Source organism: Diceros bicornis, chromosome 3 (genome assembly GCF_020826845.1).
Source record: "Diceros bicornis minor isolate mBicDic1 chromosome 3, mDicBic1.mat.cur, whole genome shotgun sequence".
NCBI lineage: Eukaryota > Metazoa > Chordata > Mammalia > Perissodactyla > Rhinocerotidae > Diceros > Diceros bicornis.
Genome location: NC_080742.1, coordinates 79806255 through 79825758, shown reverse-complemented (window position 1 = coordinate 79825758; position 19504 = coordinate 79806255). Strand labels below are relative to the sequence as shown.

The 19504-nt window shown below is 43.5% G+C and overlaps 1 protein-coding gene across 1 annotated transcript in view; it reads left to right on the top strand.

Moving 5' to 3' along the window:
* PODXL (podocalyxin like) overlaps positions 1 to 19504 on the top strand; it is a 44072-nt gene that overhangs the window by 20269 nt on the left and 4299 nt on the right. Inside the window, exons 2-7 of the mRNA XM_058530128.1 lie at positions 12894 to 13535; positions 14716 to 14996; positions 15321 to 15392; positions 17589 to 17736; positions 18006 to 18067; positions 18337 to 18504. Of these exons, the coding sequence (XP_058386111.1) occupies positions 12894 to 13535; positions 14716 to 14996; positions 15321 to 15392; positions 17589 to 17736; positions 18006 to 18067; positions 18337 to 18504 (1373 nt within the window). The remainder of the gene's footprint in view (positions 1 to 12893; positions 13536 to 14715; positions 14997 to 15320; positions 15393 to 17588; positions 17737 to 18005; positions 18068 to 18336; positions 18505 to 19504) is intronic.

Below are 19504 nucleotides of genomic sequence, written 5' to 3'. Positions count from 1 at the left end.
TCAAGAAGGCCGAGGACTTGCCCGAGGCCTCGGGGGATCAGAGGCAGAATCGGGATTAGAAGGCTCAGATCCTTGGATTTCCAGTCTGTGGGCTTTCCTTTGTCACACCAATCCAGGAAGACATCAGCCTATCCTGCCTGGTCTCTGCCCTGTCACTGTTCCCCCGGGGAGCTTTTAGGTTTTGTTTCCCTGAGATAGCAGCAGTTGGGTTGGGGGTGATGAGCTCGGGGGAACAAAGGAAGGAGAGGTGGACGCTGGTGTCCACGCCTGGAGCCTCCCACTCCTTGCCTTTCTGCCCTCCTTCCACACGCCCTCTTCCTGGGGCATTTTTTCGAGTTTCCTTCCCCGCTATTAATAGTCATGAGTCAAACCCAGGTCTGTCAGTGGCCAGGAACAGCAGGAAGCAGGCCCTCACTGAGGGCAGAGAGCAGCCTCTCCTCACCCCAGGGGAGAAGACTGAAGTCACTCCCACTCGCATCCACTCTGCCAATGGAGAGAAGCATGTGGGGGAACTGGCACCTTGCAGGTGCGGCACCTGGCACCACGCTCGTTTCCGCACAGCCTTCCAGAGCAGCTTCAGTGTCATCTCCCATTGCTGTTATCTTACTGACCTCTTGGGCACTCCCCATCGCTTACTCAAGACCTTCACTGCTTCCTCTCCATCTCATCTCGTGTCGTCATTCTCAGTGACCTCAGTACCCACTTGGATAAACAATTAAATACCCTGGCCTCCCATTCTCTTGTTTTTGCTTTTATTGTTTATTATTATTGTTATTTATTATTATTATTTTTTTTAACTTTTATTTATTTTTTGCTGAGAAACACTAGCCCTGAGCTAACATCTGTTGCCAGTCTTCCTCCTGTTTTTTGCTTGAGGAAGGTTAGCCCTGAGCTAACGTCTGTGGCGGTCGTCTTCTATTTTGTCTGTGGGTCGCTGCCACAGCATGGCCAACGAGTGGTGAAGGTCTGTGCCTGGGATCTGAACCTGGGCCGCCGAAGCGGAGCACACGGAACTTGAACCACTCGGTCACTGGTCCAGCCCCCAGTATTATTTTTTAGATTAATTCATGTTAATTAATGTTAATATATGCATTATAATAATATGTATATAATATATATAAAATACATAATATATATAATAGAATACACATTTACTGATTTTCAGTGCTGTGTAGTATTCCAGTATATGACTATTCCATAACTTATTTATCCATACTACTGTTGACAAACATTTGCTCTTACCTATTTGGGGCCAATATAAAGATCCTCTTAGGGGCATTCTTATGAATGCATCCTGATGCATATATGTTTGCATCTCCCTAGGGTAAATGCCTAGTGGTACAATTGAAAGTGGTAGATTGAAAGATATGTACATGTTTCAGTTTCCCTGGTAATGCCATAGTATTTTCCTGTGTGTTTGTACCAATTTACACTACTCCATATTCTGGCTGTCACTTGTTATTGTCTGACTAAAAAAATTTTGCTGATCTGGTGGATAGGAAATAATTATTTGATTTTGCATTTCCCTAATTACTAACATTTTCAACTGTTCGTGGGCTATTTGTGCTACTTTTTCTGTGAAATATCTGTTTAATTCTTTTGTTTATTTTTCTATTGTATTGTTGTTTTCTTATATAGAAGTTTTTAAAAAATATATTTTAGATACTAATTTTTTATGACTATATATGTTACAACCATCTTCTGATTATTTTCATTTCTCTTTTGGTTTCTTTTTTTAAAAAACATTTTATTTTTAAATAATTTTAGATTTATAGAAAAGTTACAAAGATGATACAGAATTCCATATCCCTTTCCTTCTGCTTCCCCTAATATTAATATCTTACATAACTGCAGTACAGTTGTCACAATGGTACAATACTATTAACTAAACTACCGGCTTTGTTCATATTTTACCAGTATTTCCACTGATGGTCTCTTTTTCGTTCCGGAATGACGTTGCATTTAATCATCATGTCTGACTATTCTCATCCAATCTGTGGAGGTTTCTCAGTCTTATTGTTCATAACCTTGATGGTTTTTAAGAGTACTAGACAGATATTTTGTAGAATGTCCTTCAATTTGGGTGTGTCTGATATTTTTCCATGACTAGACTGGGGTTATGTATTTTTAGAAAGAAGACAACAGAGGAGAAGTGCCTTTCTCAGTACATCTTCTCAGGGGACATGGTGACTTATTGCTGGTCATGACTTATCATTGGTCATCTTAACCTTGATCATTTGGTTAAGATGATATGTCTTCCAGGTTTCTCCACTATAACATTACTATTCTTCCCTTTCCATCCTCTGTTAGAAGAGAGCCACTAAGACCAGCCCACACTCAGATGGGGGTAGGGGAGAATACCTTCCTCCTGGAGGTGGGAAGACTATCTACAGTTTTTTGGAATTCTTCTATAAGGATGATTTTTCCCTTCTCCTCCATTTATTTATATATTCAGTCATTTACCAGCATGGACTCATGGATATTTATTTTATTCTTTGAGTTCCAATCCAATATTTTTTATTTTTTTGCTCAAATTATTCCAGGTTTGGCCATTGGGAGCTCTTTCAGGTTGGTTCCTGTCTTTTGGACTTGCCCACTTTTTTTTTTTTTTTTTAAATGCCTTACTTTCTAGCATTACAAGGTGTTGCAGGCTCATCTTGCATTTCCCTATGTCAGCACTAGAAACAAGCCATTTCTCCAAGGAGCCCTGGTTCATTCTTTTGGAGAACGTCTGGGTATACTTGATGCTACTGGCTTGTCACTGCTTCTGGACCTTCTCAGTGGACAGAGCTAGGAAATATATGTTTGTGTACTAACCCATGTATGCACACAAATTTATATATTTCTTCATCTGTATGTGCGTGTATATATATATACACATATATATTTAAAAACATGAGTTCATACTGACATCTCTGTCGCTAATCAAGCATCACAGGGTTCATTTAGCTTCGTCCCCACCAGCCTTGCTTATTTGTGACTTCTTTCTCCAACAGTGAGAAACCTAGCTCATGTTATTTATCATTTATTTATTTACTTGCCAACCCTAGTATACATGTAGATTTAAAGCTTATAACCCATACTCTTGTGAGAAACAAACTGACCACTTAGAGTACACTGTTTATATACAGCTCTTTTTGTCTTGAACTTCACAGTATCCAGTCAAAAAACTATTTTTGAGTTGTTTTCGGCAACTTCTTTCCCCCATCCTTCCAGTGAGGATATGGTATACATTTGCAACATAGTTAAATTTATTTTCATAGTCTCCTTTACATCCTGGGATTTCCTGAACATCTCAGTTGATTTTTTTTTCTAAAATTGCACTAAGTAAAGTTAATTCTTTGGAGTGTACAATTCTATGGGTTTCAGCCAGTGCAAGAGTCCTGTATCCTTCATCCCGGTACTACATATAACAGTTCCATTGTCCTAAAAGTCAGTTCCTCCCCTTTCCCTCAACCCCTGGTAACCATTGATCTGGTTTTGCCCTTTTCATAATATCATGTAAATGGAATCAAACACTATGTAGCCTTTTGGCTTCTTTCACTTAAAATGTCTTTCTGATTCATCCATGTTACATGAATCAGTAGTTGATTCCAAGTAGTCATTGTCTGGATGTATGACAGTTTGTTTATTCATTCACTTGTTGAAGGACACCTTGATTGTTTTCAGTTTTTGGTAATTATGAATAAAGCTGCTATAAACATTTGCATATAGGTTTTTGTGTGACCACATGTTTTCAGTTCTTTTGGGTAAAAAACTAAGAATGGAATTGCTGGGTCATATGGTAATTGTATGCTTAACCTTAAAAGAAACTGCTCAACTGTTTCCCAGAGTGGGAGTACTATTTTGCATTCCCACTAGCGATGTATGAGCATTCCTGTTTAACATTTGGTATTATCTGTTTCAGCCATTCTAATAGGTATGTAATAGTATCGCACTATAGCTTTAATTTGCATTTGCCTAATGACTAATGATGTTGAACATTTTCTCATGTGCTTATTTGCCATCTGCATATCTTCTTTGGCGATTTTTCCTTGTAGATCTTTTGCCCATTTAAAATCATTGGGTTGGAGCCGGCCCAGTGGTGCAAGTGTTAAGTGCGCGCGCCCCAGGGTTCAGATCCTGGGCACACACCGACGCACTGCTTGTCGAGCCATGCTGTGGTGGCGTCCCATATAAAGTAGAGGAAGACGGGCACAGATGTTAGCTCAGGGCCAGTCTTCCTCAGAAAAAAGGGGAGGATTGACATCAGATGTTAGCTCAGGGCTGATCTTCCTCACACACACACACACACACAAAATTAATTAATTAAAAAAATTAAAAACATTGGGTTATCTTTTTATTGTTGAGTTTTAAGAGGTGTTTTTTTTTTCTCCTTCCCTTATTGAACTGGCTAGGACTTCTAGTACAATGTTCAATAAGACTGGGAGAGAGGACATCCTTGCCTTGTTCCCAAATTTAAGGGCAAAAACATTCAATCTCTCCCTGTTAAGTATGATAGCTGTATGCTTATTTGGAGATATCATTTATTAGGTTAGGAAAGTTCCCTTCTATACCTAGTTTGCTGAGAGTGTTTTTTTTTTAACATGAATGAATGATGAATTTTTTCAAATGATTTTTCTGCATATATTGAGATGATCGTATGGTTTTTTTCTTATTTTGTTGTTAATATGGTGAATTGCATTGACTGATTTTCAAATACTGAACTAGCCATGAGATGAACCTTGCTTGATCATGATGTATTATCGTTTTTATATACTGCTGGATTTGATTAATCATTAGGGAAATGCAAATTAAAACCACAATGAGATACCACTTTGTGTCCACTAAAATGGCTATAATGAAAAAGACAGATGATCACAATTGTTGGTGAGGATGTGAAGACACTGCTAGTGGGCATGTAATATGATGCAGCCACTTTGGAAAACAGTTTGGCAATTCCTCAAAATGCTAGAGTTACCATATGACCCAGAAATTCCACTCCTAGGTATATACCTAAGAGAAATTAAAATGTATGTCCACACAGAGACTTGTACATGAATTTCATAGTAGCATTATTCATAATAGCCAAAAAGTTGAAACAACTGAAATGGTCATCAATAATGAGTGGGTTAACAAAATGTGGTATATCCATACAATGGAATATCATTCAGCAATAAAAAGAAATGGAGAACTGACACATGCTACAACATGGATGAACCTTGAAAGCATTATACTAAATGACAGAAGCCACTCATGAAAGACTCACTCATTGTATGATTCCTTTTATGTGAAATGTCCAGAATAGGCAAATCCATAGAAATAGAGAGATTAGCCTAGCACATGGCTTTTCTTCTGCTCTGTCTTCAGTATGAGAGTTTGTGTTAATCTAGTTAGGAGTTGGGCTGGTTTTAAAACTTGTTGCACCCGAGGCTGCAGACTCCTCAAGTAATACCTCTGTTTGTCTCCCTGCTTGGCTGTAGGTCTTCCCTTTTTGCTACTCCCCAAAGAGTCTGTCTTACGCAGCTCCCTCCAGCTGTACTGCCCTTATTTTTACTTCGCACTTGCTAGCATTCTGAGTTAATGGCAGGGGAGAAGGACATTCTCTGATGCTTTGATTAAATGTCAGTCTTGCCCAGGCACTGGAACCTGGGGCTGGAGGGAGCGGCCTTCACTAGTGTTCCCAAAGTTATGCTGGATTTAGCACATGTTCCTGCCCTTCCCCAGGGGTAAAGAACTTTTTCATTTTTCCTGTTCCCTTTCCCGGCTGCAATGGGTTTCCACCACTGTCTTCAGGCTATAATTTTTGTCTTTCTCCTGCAGTTGAATGCTTTTGTTTCCTAGCAGAAATAGGGGACACGAATCTGGGCAGTGTTTCATTGGTGGCTGTCATTTTCCTTCCCTAGCTGTGGTGGGTTTCCATCAGTGCCCTCAGGCTATAGATTTTGTTGACTTCCACTGAGAAGTAAGGCTTTTTTTCCCATAGGGGATATGGGGCTATATGGAGTTTCAGCAGTAACCGCTATTTTCTTCCCCTAGCCAGCCCCATGGGGAACTCTCTCAAGGTTCTCCCCAGTGGGAAGAGCCCATTGGGGCTTCCTCATGAGCCCCTGGTGAGATTCCTGTGGGGAAAAAGCCTGCACAAGTGTGTGAACCTTTCAATATCTTCAGCTCCCAGGGCTTCACACTTTCACACTAGCCAGTACTCAGCCTTTAGCGATCATTAAAAATGTTTATGTTAATCTTCTTACCGAACTCTGTCCCGGGTAAACAACTGCTCCGGTCCAGTTTTTCCCTGCAGTTGTCTGCCTCCATTTTCCAGGACACGTGTTTGCCCATGACCTCAGTCTCCGATGGGCTCAAGAAAAGTCATTAATTTTTCATTTCTCCGGCTCTGTACTTGTTGTAAGGGTAGGAGCGATGTTCTTTCCAGTTCTCTATTCTTGTTAGGTGAAACTGGAAGTCCTATGGTTTCTTTTGATGAACACAGGTTCTTAATTTTGATGAAGCCAAATTATTAATCCTTTTCTTTGGTTTGTACTTTTCATGTCTTGATGATTGACAATTGCATATGAACTAATTCTTTTTACAGACACACACATTAAGGCAGAACAGACTATGCTATAGCAAAGTTCGTGTAAGGCTAGAATTATTTGATCCTCAAATTCAGGCTTGGAGTTTCTTTATGAGAAAAGTATTAACTACCAATTCAGTTTCTTTATGAATATAGGACAAATCATTATTTTCTGTTTTTTTCTTGAGTCACTCTGGGAAGTTGTATTTTCTTAGGAATTTGTCCATCTCATCTGCTTCAAATTTATCGGCATTTGCTCATAGTGGCCTATACTATAAATATCTATGATTATTTTTATACCCCATATTTTGTATTTATGCCTTCTGGGTTATTTTTCTGTTTAATCAACCTCATCAAAGGCTTTACTATTTTACTAGCCTTTTTAAAAATCATTTTTGACTTTGTTGATATTTGCTATTGTCTTTTGGTTTCTGTGTCATTGACTTCTGCTTTTATCTTTATTATTTCATTCCTCCTATTTTCCTTTGAGTTTATTGTAGCTTTCCATGAGCAAATTGAAGAGTATATACGGGACCAGACCTGAGCAGGTCCTAAAGAAAGAGACATGTAAATTGCAGTGTGGCTCACATCCTCAGCGTGCCTGTACCTGCCACACTGTCACCTTTCCCTTAACTCTTACCTGAAGGTCTCAAAGAGAATTAGTTCCCTGTGCTCAGTTGTCTGAGGAGTGAAAAAGCCAAGTTGGTTTATGTATGATTTTGGATAATATGCTGGAGCCAGCGAAGAGTGGACTGCTGTGGGATAAAAGCCCTATATAGGGGAGACCCTGAAGGACAGAGTGGAAAGAAAGTTCTTCCAATAGGCAGAACTTTTAATAGTACATTTCATGGTCATTTATTTTTCTTGAAGGTGAGCCACACTGAGGTGAGGATCACACCAGATTCATAAGTAGTAGCTAATGATTTTTAGATAGATGGTTGGGAACTTGGAAGAACAAGAATGGAGAATCAGTTCAAAGAAGTTCATGGAAGAGGCATGTGGATAGGCTTCTTGGGATAGATCTGGAGTGTGAGGATTTTTGTCTCACTCGATAATCAGATGGACAAGATGACCCATTGTGCCTATCAGTTAGTTTTCTTTCTCCATCCACCTAATGATTGCTCTGTGGGCTCATGAGCCAGTGGCCATGGTGCAGGGAGGCAGCTAAAACAGACACATTCTGGATCTGAATGTGTTTTCCCAGCTGCCATGTTCTGTCAGCAACAGTATTCATGGACTTATAGAATGCCTTATTCACCATCATGATATTCCACAAGGAACTCACTTGAAGGCAAAATAAGTAGAGCATTAGCCTTATAAGATTTTCTCATCTTACTATGATTCCTACATGCTGCTACATAATCAAGCAGGGAGGAATATGGATGGAACCCAGGAGATTCTCTGTGGTGGTGCCTCCTATTACTCTTATGTCCCATCATAAAAGTAAATGGAAAGACCTCTTGCTAACAGCATCCCTAAAGACTCAACTCACTCAGAAATGAAATCCTGCATCCAGTACTAATGGTGTCAGTGGTGCAAACTGAAGCAACCTATGCTCAACGGTGGTGAAGTGATGTCCTCACCAGACAAGCTCAGGAGAAGAGTTCTGGGCACTGTTTCTGACGTAAGCCTGATTTTTTAGCCATCTCAAGTGATTTTATTAGGTAATGGATTATCTTTTTAATAAGTTCACTTTGTGTTTAAAGCAGACAGAGTTGATTTCTGATATTTGAAACTAAGAACCCTGGTTTTTATAGTGGAGTAAGTGGGGGTAGGGAGCAGATTAGAAGGTTGATTTGTGTCCTCCCCAAAAGATATGTTCAAGTCCTAATCCCCAGTACCTGGTGTCTGTGAATGTGACCCTATTTGGAAATGGGCTCTTTGCAGATATAATCAAGTTAAGATGAGGTCATACTGGATTAGGGTGGGCCCTAAATCCAATGACTGGTGTCCTTATAAGAGCAGAGACACACATGTGACAATGGAGCCAGAGATTGGAATGATATAACTATAAACCAAGGAACACCAAAGATTGCTAGGAAGAAGCAAAAAAAGATTCTTCCCTAGTGCCTACAGAGGGAGCATGGCCCTGCTGATTTCAGATTTCTAGCCTCCAGAACCATGAGAGAATACATTTATGTTGTTTTAAGCCACCCAGTTTGTGGTCATTTGTTACCACAGCCTTGGAAAAGTAATACACACTTAATTCGAGGTACCCTGAGTCTGTGAAGATTCAGTTCTAGGAATTAGATGAGTGGCTGGCTGTGTTCTCTATTGTGGTGATTCAACACAGCTTTCAGTTTGCTGGGCCTAGAGGTAGGACATTAGTGGCCTGCCCATCCATTTTGATCTTGAAGAACACATGATTATTAGCCACTGTCCAAATTCCCCTTCATTAGACTATTCTGAGTCCCGTGCTGGTCCTGCTGCCCATTATGGTATCGTACCCACCTCTTCCCCTGGAAATGAAATTCTGCTCTTGCCTCTACCACCCAAGGAACGTGGTGTCCATCCCCACTGAATCAGCAGCATCTCCTACTAGCATACCTGGCCAATGAAGAACAGCCACAACCATCTCTTAGAATATGCTATTAGTCCCCTCAGTAATATTCCAAATTTAATAAAATCCAAAGATACCATCAATGATAAGATGTACTATTATTTTATGAACCACTTAGAAAAAAAAAAAACACTGTCCAAGTGTGACCTACAATAATTTATAATACATCCTCATTTCAGGGACATAAAAGATGTGCATCTTAGAACTCATGAAATATAGTATTTCTCAAAGCCAGAGTGTCATTTGAGCACTCTTAAGGAACAAAGTTAGAGTGTGAGTGAGCAGACCGTACATGATAAACCACTCCAACACTTCTCTCTCTCTAAGGCTTTGGATTTCTTTCTAGTCATTATTCCAGGGAATTTCTGGCAACTTAATGTGGACTACCACTGGGTCCAGGTTTCAGTCAACAACTAAGAAAATAATTAGAACTATTTCTAGCTGCTTGAGTCAGCATATTGAATCCAGAATCCCTGCTATGTATACCCATATTGATAAATTCAGCATGATATAAAATTATGATTATCTGTCCTTGATCTAGCACCCTCATATTATATAACCATACGTATTTGCTAGAGTTTTTACAGATATTGTTTAGTGTGTAAGCCTTCTCCTGGGTCAGACCCTGTATTTGACTTTCTGGGGCATATTGGAGTCTGACTGTTGTTATAGGTTTGGAAAAAATGAAGAGTGGTGGAGATGATGGGGAGATATGGCTTTCTGTGTCAGTGAGCTCAAGTGAGGTTATTAAGAGTTTTCAGGCAAGGTAGGAACTGTGTTATCAGAGAGGAGAACAGTGGTTGAGTCTACTGGCAAGTGAGTTCCGTTGCAGATTGAGACTTACGGATACTCTGCTTCATCTGCATCCTCTCATATGTCACCATTCCAATTCTCAAGGTCCTATTTTCACATAAGAGACTTGGTAAGGTTATGAATTAAACTAACACTGTAACTTGGCAACTCATGGGATCAAACTTTTAAGTTTGTTTTTTGGTCTTCTTCGCTCTTCAGCTGCAAGCTGTAAGAGATTCCTTTACTGTAGCCTCAGAAAATCTCTGGTTTTCAGTCTGTGCTTTGATAGGAGGATTTAGGAATCAGAATTTGTTATTCTCTTTCTTTAAGCCAGTAGCAATCACTGGTAGTGATTTTTGTGTCCCCTAGGGGACATGTGGCAATATCTGGAGAAATTTTTGGTTGTCACAACTTGTATGTTACTTGCATTGAGTGGATAGAGACCAGGGATGCTGTTAAACCTTCTATAATGCATAAGACAACCTCCCATAAGAAAGAAGTACCCAGCCCCCAAATTTAATAGTTCTGGGGTTGAGAAACCCTGTTTTAAGCTGTTCACCACAGGAGGAAGTGACCATCCCACTCCACATCACTTAATTTCTCAAATATGCTGATATTCCCCTCAGCAATCTCATATCTTTCTCCAAAAAGATACTATGACACAATCAATTATAGGAAGCACCATTATTTTTTGAACTACTTAGAAGGAAAAACTACTGTGGAACTGTAATGCTACGTTGATTTTTAACCCATGTCCTTTTATGTGTGCCCTTCATATTCTTCTATGGCAGCAGCATTCTAGATGATAGGTGACAATGTGACTGCTTCTCCACAAGATGCCATAGGACACTAGATTCACGTCCCTTAATACTTGCAGAATTCCAACTGCCTTTAGCCCCAATAAGGCCCAGTAACTAACCCTTGAAGTTATGAATCCACATATGCACGCACTCACAAAAGATATTGGGATATAGTCTAGATTATGGAGGAGCTGGGATTGCTGGAGACCACATTTAGGGCTACTTTTAATATCACCCAAGTCAGGCTATAGAACTGGTCCACAGAGGCCAGCACTGCTCCCCAGTGCTAAGCATAGGTGCTGTAGCTTTGGCTGTGGACACTCGCTCCAGCATCACCTCCACTGCTGCTCGCACTTAAGCATGACTTCACTGCTACTGCCATCAGAGTTCCTCATAGTCTTCTGCCTCTTCACTCACTGGCTGGATGGAAGTATCTACTTCATGGCAGCTGAGCACATGCTGTGCTCCAGTCACAAGGGAGGCTGGAAAAGTAAATATCTGGCATTTTCAGCATCTATAATAGGAGGCAAATCCTGCTGCCATCGAAGTCTTACAGTGTGGGGAATTCCCCAAAGAAAAAACATATAGGTTCTGATTGGCTACGAAGAATGGCAAAGGTCCACTACACCCCTTCCCACCACTCTCTCCCTTCTGCTCAAAACAGAAAACCAGGAATTGTCCTGGATTCTCCTCCTCTGCTCACTTAGTACATCAGCAAGTAGTTGATGCTATCTCCCAAATATAGCCTTGAATCCATCCTCTTTTCTACTCTTGTGTCATGAACTTAATACAGCCGGCTATTATCCATTTCATCTGGGTTACTGTAATAGCCTCTCTTCTTCCCACTTCCACACTTTCTCCCTTCCAATCCATATTCCCCAAAGCAGCAAGAGCGTGTATCTTTGTAAATCATCGTATCAAACTTATTTACTTTAAAGTCTTCAGTGGCTTCATTTTGCACTTAGAATAAAATCCAAAATCCTTATTTTGGTCTCTAAAGAGGGTGACTGTATTCTCGTTTTACCTAGGATATGATTTTTAAGAGAGCCTCCTTTTATTCTCAAGAATGTATGGTTTGTATGATGTTAGTGTCACTTTCCCTGTAAGGCCCTGCATTTTCTGAGTCTTGTTCCTTCCCCCTCACTCACTAAACTCCATTCATACTTGTCTTCTTAGCTCTTTTCTCTACTTTGGGGCCTTCATAGGTTCCATTCCTTCTTCCTGGTACACTTCCTCCCATTCTTCACACGGCTTGCTCCTTGTTATCCTTCACATCTTAGCTTAATGGTCATCTCTGAGATGGCTTTCCTGACCTCTCTATCTAAGTGGCACCCCCCCCATTCTCTGTCATTTCCTTGTTCATTTCTTCCATATAGTCACCAGAATTTGACGTCTCATTGTTTTGTCCACTTGTTTAATCTCTGTCTCACCCACTAGAATGTAAGCTCCCTGAGGGTGTGGATTATGTGTTTTATTCACCATTGTATCCCAGGGCCCAGACCTGTCACTTAAAGGTTCCCTCAATAAATAATTTGTTAATCGAATGAATAAAAGGTCTTCCTTCCCTGACCCCTGAGAAGATTAAGCAACCATGCTAAACACAGTCAGAGCTCTCGGTGCTTTTCTTCCTTAGCCCATCTCACAATGTACTTAAATATAATTTGTGTAATTTCACTTTGTTGTCAGTTTCTCCTTCTAGATTATACTTCCATGAGAACAGAGGCATGTCTCTCTTGCCATGCTTAGAATAGGGCAGTTCAATAAGCATGAGTCTGTTGAGTCTTCTGCGGGATCATGTGCCTGGGAGCTGGGGAGAAGGAGGCAGAGATGGTCTTGGCGGCCTCATTCTGTGGTGGCGTACTGAAAACTCGAAAACTTGAAGGGCGTGTGCAGGGGCTGGATGGGGAGGGCAGAGAATTCACTGCAGGCTCCCCCATGCAGCGGGATTAGCTGGCCTGGCCCTCTCTTCAGCAGAACTTCCCTTGACTTCCTCTGCTTCACTCTCAGTCTCCCTCTCAGAGAGGTTTCTTGAACCCCAGAAAAATCTGGGCACATCAAGGGCCCAGAACTTCAGCCAAGGCAGATGGCAGAGAGAGGAGCAAGGCCTCTGGATGCTGGAGGAGAGCTGGTGGAGAGAAAAACTTCCAGCTAATACCCTAACTTGATTCCATGTTGTCTTTGTAAACAGCAGGCCGGCCCAGTCATACCTCAACTAATTCAAACAAATCTTCAACATCTGGCGGTACAATGGTGACTTCAAACACAGTCAAACAAAGTGAAAGTATAGCATCCAGTGATAGACTGGGGACTTCAGCTGTGGTGAGAGGAAGCACATCTGCAGCACCCAGGAGCTCGGGGGTGACTTCCACCCTAGCCCAGCAGAAAACGATGACAACACCCAGTGTCACAGATGGGAAACTAACCACAGACAACTCGATTACAACTACTAGTGACCCGAAGACCACACTTACACCAGCCTCTACCCCAGCAAAGCCTGAAACCACAAGCAGCCAGAAAGGAACTAAAGATACAACTGGACCTGGAGCCCCAAGTAGCCACGACGTTACCACTAAGGCAGAGAGCGTGAGCCTGAAGGGAGAAAGTCAGGTGACCTCTAAACCTTCTACTCTGAGTACAGTCTTACACACCACTTCTGCTCTTCCTTCCCTGACGGTCTTAACAAGCACTCACCAACTGACTACAGGCTCTGTTACTACGAAGCGTGCAGAGAGCTCTTCCGAGGAACCAGACAAAAGTACTGCAGCTTCAAGTAGTGCAGGCACGACAGCAGGTCCCACCTTCACATCTCAGGGGATAACTACCACACTAAGTAAGTAAACCTTTTTTTTCAAGCAAGAAAGAACTTTTAAATGTTTATATTCTATACAGTTGCTCAGCTGGAAGATGGAGATTCATGAGGGCTATTATTGTGAATACACTCATTCAGCCCGTCTCCCATTTCAGTGATGAGCAGAGGCCAACAGTGCTGTGTATTCTGATGAGAGGTCGGTCTTTTGGCCTACTGAGCACACAAACAAGCCAACAGTCTATTCATGGCTAAGACTGGGTGGTTGCCATGGTGGCGTATTAGATGTACTCCAGAACAGTGTTTCTTAAATGTGTTTGATGACAGTCTACAATATGAAATACATTTTAGTTTTATACCACGATCCAGGACACATACATACAGCATACACGTAACACACACATAAATGATACAAAAGTTTCACTAACCAGGGCTCATCCTTACCATATGTGATACACCCTGATATTTTCTATTCCATTCCATTTCCTTTTTGTTTTTAAGTGCTGGTCTTAACTCAGTAAATTAATTTCAGAACTCACTGATGGATCGTTGAGCCTCAAGATCATGACCCATATCAGATCTGTTAAATCAGGATTTCTGGGTGTGAACCTGAGAATCTGCATTTTCAAGAACTCCCGAGGTAATGAGGATGCATCCTGAAGTTCACAGACTGCAGCACCAGAAGAGGGTGGTCGCATCCTGCAGTAAGAGCAAGGGCTCTGAGTTGGATAAACCTGGATTCAAATCTCTGCTCCGCCACTTGTTAGCACGTGACCTTGGGCAAATCATCGAGCCCCACTGAGCCTCAGTTTCCTTGTTCATAAAATAGGGGTAATTAGGGTCCCTTTCTCATAGTGTTCTTGTGAGAATGAAATAAGGAAGTACCTCTGAAGCACTTAGGACAGTCCCTCGCACGAAGTCAGTGCTCCATTAATGTTAGCTGTTGCTGCTGACGCCCTTGTCGTGGTGCTGATCACTTCTTTTATCAGTTCTTACACTGGCTCATCCAGTCTGACCCCGCCTGTAATATGCTACGGAAATTGACTTCATCTATTTGCCTCTTCTTCCTCAGTGCCTGCTTACTCCAGCTTGTATTCTAGGTGGGGGATAAGACCAAAGAACCTCAGGAAACTAAGAAAAAGAAAGACTGTCCTTTTCTCTTAGCGGTACCACTCATTTTTTCTCATAACCTTTGTTTTCCCAGCTACTGAATCATTAACAACAGATCCACAGACCTCCAGCAAAATGCCAGCCGTCCCTGAGACCTCCTCCTCCGTCCCTGAGACCTCCTCCTCCGTCCCTGAGACCTCCTCCTCCATCCCTGAGACCTCTGCAACCAAGGCTTTGCAAACTACAGCCTCTTCACTGAGACCCACGGCCACATCCCCTGTCAGGGGACCCACAAGCTCCAGCAGTCAGATGGCTTCAACTGCCTCCACAGGCTTCACTTTCCCTTCTTTCGTCCCAGTTCCTCGAGATAACAGGGTAATTCCAGCAGGGGTGGGACAGATAAGAGAGCCCAGACTCACACAGCAGGGGCTCCAAGAAGAGTGTTTCTGCTCTTCCCTCCAGCCCAGGGCCCTAGGCTGGGGCTGTTAGGAGCAGTCATCCATTCACCCCACTCTCTCCCTGGCCTTGCTAGACTCGGGCTTAGACAGCTGGACAGCCCATAAGACATCTGAAACCCTGGCCAGCCACACCCCCAGCTTGCCATGAGCTCCTTCCTTTGTGTCACCCACCCGGGGGAGAAGTCAAAGATGAGACCCTGTCAGGCTCAGCCTGAACCTTAATCCCAGTGGCTTCTTCCAGGTACAGTGCAGATCTGATGAAAAGCTGAATGACAAGATGCTCATCCTGAACCTCACGAAAACCAGCCTCTGTGTGAGTACATCACTAATCCGAGCCCCACCCTGATCTACACCCCCAAAATGCAGTTTAGCAGCGGGGTTAAGGAAGGTAGAAGGGAATGAAATGTTCCTTCTAAAAAGGGACTGAGAGATAGGTTCATTTTCCTGCCATTGTTTTTCCTAGTAGGAGGTGACCCTTTCCCGTCTTACGGAGGGACAAAGTGAGGTTCAGACTTCCCTAAGTGAAGTCCCACCCACAGGGCTGCTGCAGGGCCAGAAGTACCCAGGTCTCCTGGGCTTTCCCTTTGCAACTGTGCACATGCTCAGGAGTCTAGAGACCCTGATCCTAGTTCCTATTTATTTACCTCTAGCTCAGGGTGTGACTTTGTTAAGTCGATCTCTTTGGGCTTCAGAGGGCTCGATTGAAAATGAGGCTTAGTCAGCCTAATTCTCCCTGTTCTAATAGTCTGTGGTTTTATATTCCCTGGTCCATGAATTATCTGATGGCCTCGCTGTAACCTGAGGAGTCAGCTCTTGAGCATCAGGGAGCCATTGCCAACAGTTGTTCTTCCACTCACGGTGGTGTATGTGTGTGTATTGGGGTAGGGGTGTCAGCACGTGTGTGAGTCCATTTGCGTGAAAGAGAGTGTGCGTCGTGCCTTCAGGCTGCCAGCTCCCTAGGATTAAGGGCTGTAGTCTGGGGATGTCTTGCACGGTGCTTACTCAGTAAGTAGCTGAGTCCAGGTGATGGACTGCTCAATGCTGCCCTCTCCTGGTCAGTGTGTACTTTTGCAAACACCCCTAGGAACTAGAACAGAATGCGGCTGGTTTCTAAAGGATGGAGAACTTGGGTTTACAACACTTTAATGCTGCCTGTATTTTCTGCACTTGTTTTCTTTTGGGTGTCCATTTTGCTGGAGTTTTCCAAGTGACCTTTATAAAAGCATACATTTAGACTGAAGTTTTAAAAGGGAACAGTGTTGCCTTGGGGTTGGGCTTATTGGACAAGGCAAGAATCACATTGATGCTTGCCCAACCTTTCCTCAAGACCTCTTTTCGGCTAAAACTTAGCAGATTGTAAGAACCATTTTTTTCCTTTGCTTTGAAAGGAGAGCCCTGGATCCCTACCTGGTGTCAGGCTGGGGAATTAGTAAGCTTAAGGAAATTCCAGATAGAAACACAAGAGATGGTTTGTTGGGGTTCTGAGTTAAGCCATACCAAGAGTCTTTTTTTTTTTTGGCTGAGGAAGATTCACCCTGAGCTAACATCTATTGCCAATCTTCCTTTATTTTGTATGCGATCCACTGCCATAGCATGGCCACTGACGAGTGATGTCAGGCCGGGAACCGAACCCAGGCCGCTGAAGCAGAGCACGCTGAACCTAACCACTAGGCCACTGGGGCTGGCCCCCAAGAGTCCTTTTCTTTGTCTCAGTTCCTTACTCCAAACTCAGGTTAGAGAAACACGAGCTCAGGGTGCCTCTAGATGACGTGGCAGGACTGGGTAAAAGCTGCCCATGCTTTGCTTCCTCACCCTCAGCCCTACAGCCACGTCAGCCATGCTGTTTCTGCTTAGAAATAGAGAGGATTCCCCTCCACGATGCGCCCATGTGCATCTTCAAGATACTCCCATGTTCCCTCGTTCAGTGACGGTCTCACCTTTCTCCTTGTCAACCTGTTTATGGTTTCATAGAGTCTTAGCCTAGGGAAAGGGCACACGTGTTTCATAGATAACCTTGAGCTGAGAACCGGGGCTTCCCCTCCCGAGGTCTTTGAACTGAGCATCAAGGGCTGGCAAATGGCAGGTTGAGAGAATTGGAGTCTTCCCTAATGGCAGTGGGTGGGGTTGCTGAGCAGTGCTTCCTCGAGCCCCTTCTAGGGAGAGAGATGCCAAAGGGCACTAGGTTGTGATGCTTTAAGAGCTCTGAGGGAGAGATGGGCACTAGGGTAAAAGGTATTGTTCAACCATAGACAAGATGAGCAGGGGGAGGGGACTGGGGGAAGGGGTTTATATGAGGCAGAGAGGGCAGGGACTGGCCTAGGAGAACAGCACATAACCCGTGACTCCTGGCAGGCCTGGGAATGGCACCAGTCGAGGCTGGAGAGGGGAATAGGTTCATGCCAGGCAACAGCATTCTCCTGACCTTAGCTCCTAAGGACAGCTCCACAAGCCTAGGCTGCTGTCATGATCCCTGAGGACTCACCTGTGGTTTGTGGTTTCCCCACAATAGGGGGAGAGCCCTTCAGATGACAGACTGATCACAATTCTGTGCCGAGCAGCAAAAGCCACCTACAACTCAACTCAAGATGAGTGCATTATATACCTGATACACATTCCAGAAACCCAGGCAGTGGCAATCAAAAACATCACTATACACAGTGAGTTGAGGGCAAGGGGGGCTGAGGCCTACGTGGGGTGGGAATGGGGCAGGAGGTGACGGTCCAGGAGCCACAAGGATGGATCTGGGCTGGTGCTCCCTCAGTTCCCTAAGAATTTTCAAGCCACTCCCCCTCCCAGGGCCACCCAAGAGAGAGACACTCAGTTGACTGAGATATGGTATGTCCTCCTCTTGGGGCTCAGTCTCCATCCCCTACCATATCACTCTGAACTAGACCACTGAAGCAGCATCTCTCCTCCTCTCCCACAGCACACCTCCTTCCCAAGGACCTGTATCTACCTCTGAAAGACAAATGGAATGACCTACAAGAGGTAAGTGGGCTCTTCCCACGTGTTGAGACGGATTGGGTAAGGAGCCTGTCCCTCTGAAGTCCACAGTTACTTTGCTCCACAGTGTCTCTCTCCTTAGGAACCTTTAATTTGCAAGCATCTAGAAGTAGGAGGATAAGAGAGGGGACAGCAGGGTTGTGGAATAGGTCCCACCAAGCCCCAAGCAGAAGAGCTCATAAATGAATGGGAGTTCAGAGAGAGGGTTACCCGGAACCTGTTTTCTGCCACAAAACTTGCTCCATCTTGGCCAGGCGGGAGTCAGTTACATGAAGTTTGGGCATCAAGGACCACCAGAAGAGACTGAGGACCGGTTCAGTATGCCTCTCATCATCACTATTGTCTGCATGGCATCCTTCCTGCTCCTCGTTGCGGCCCTCTATGGCTGTTGCCACCAGCGCCTCTCCCAGAGGAAGGACCAGGTGAGGACTTCACTCCCCTAGCCAGGGAAGTAGTCTAACTCACTAGATGACTCTCACCCCCTTATTCCCATATTAGAGGAAAGTGAGTGGGCCATGGACCCTTTCTGACACGAAATGGAAACTTATATGGAAAATTAAAGAGGCAACATGGTGGAGAGGAAGAACATGGGCTTCGGAGTCAGAAAGACTTGGGTTAAGCCTTAGATCTGCCTCCTGTTATCTGTGTAACCTTGAGCAAGTCATATCCTCTCTGAGCTTCAAGTTTCTCCTCTGCATAGTAGGGATGATATCTACCTTGCAGAGCTGCTCTGAGGATTCATTGATACGAATGGGCCTATACATGCCTGTCTAACCAGAAGTTCGTTCACCCACCTTACTAGAATTCCCATCAGCTTTAAAAAAAATCCCATGCCTAGCTTCCTCACACACCACTAAAACAGAATCTCTGGATCAGTGTATTTGTTAAAAGCTTCCCAGGTGACTCTACTGTGCAACCCAGGTTGTATCTCTGATAAAGACAGAGAGAAAGCACTATCTCTCTCCGCATGGCTCCTGTCTGCAACAGAGATGGCTACACTCAGTACAAAGATGCTGTATCCATCTTGTTCAGGCTTAGAGAGGTCACCCGGCCTGATGAAAGTAATTTTCTTACAGTCCTTCTCAGTTCATTACAGTGGGGTGAGGCAGGTGCCTAGGTAGTAAGGTTTGAGGGGAAGGAATGAAGGAAAGAGGAAAGAGATTGGAGGGATCTGGAGAACAAAGCCCATCTCCACTGACTTCACAGATTTGCCACCTGGGCAAAGGTGAGGTGAGCTGGGAATTTTAGCATGCTGGGCCCTGAGGCAGGCCAGTAGCCAGGACAGCCTCCAGGAGCACTTATTGCTCACATTAGCCAAACTGGGGTTCCAGGATTGTAGGGCTACATGTGTTTTATTAAGCCTATATTAAGGCTAATAGCCCTCAAAAATTACCCTTTCCTCTTGGGTCACCTTCCCCCTCT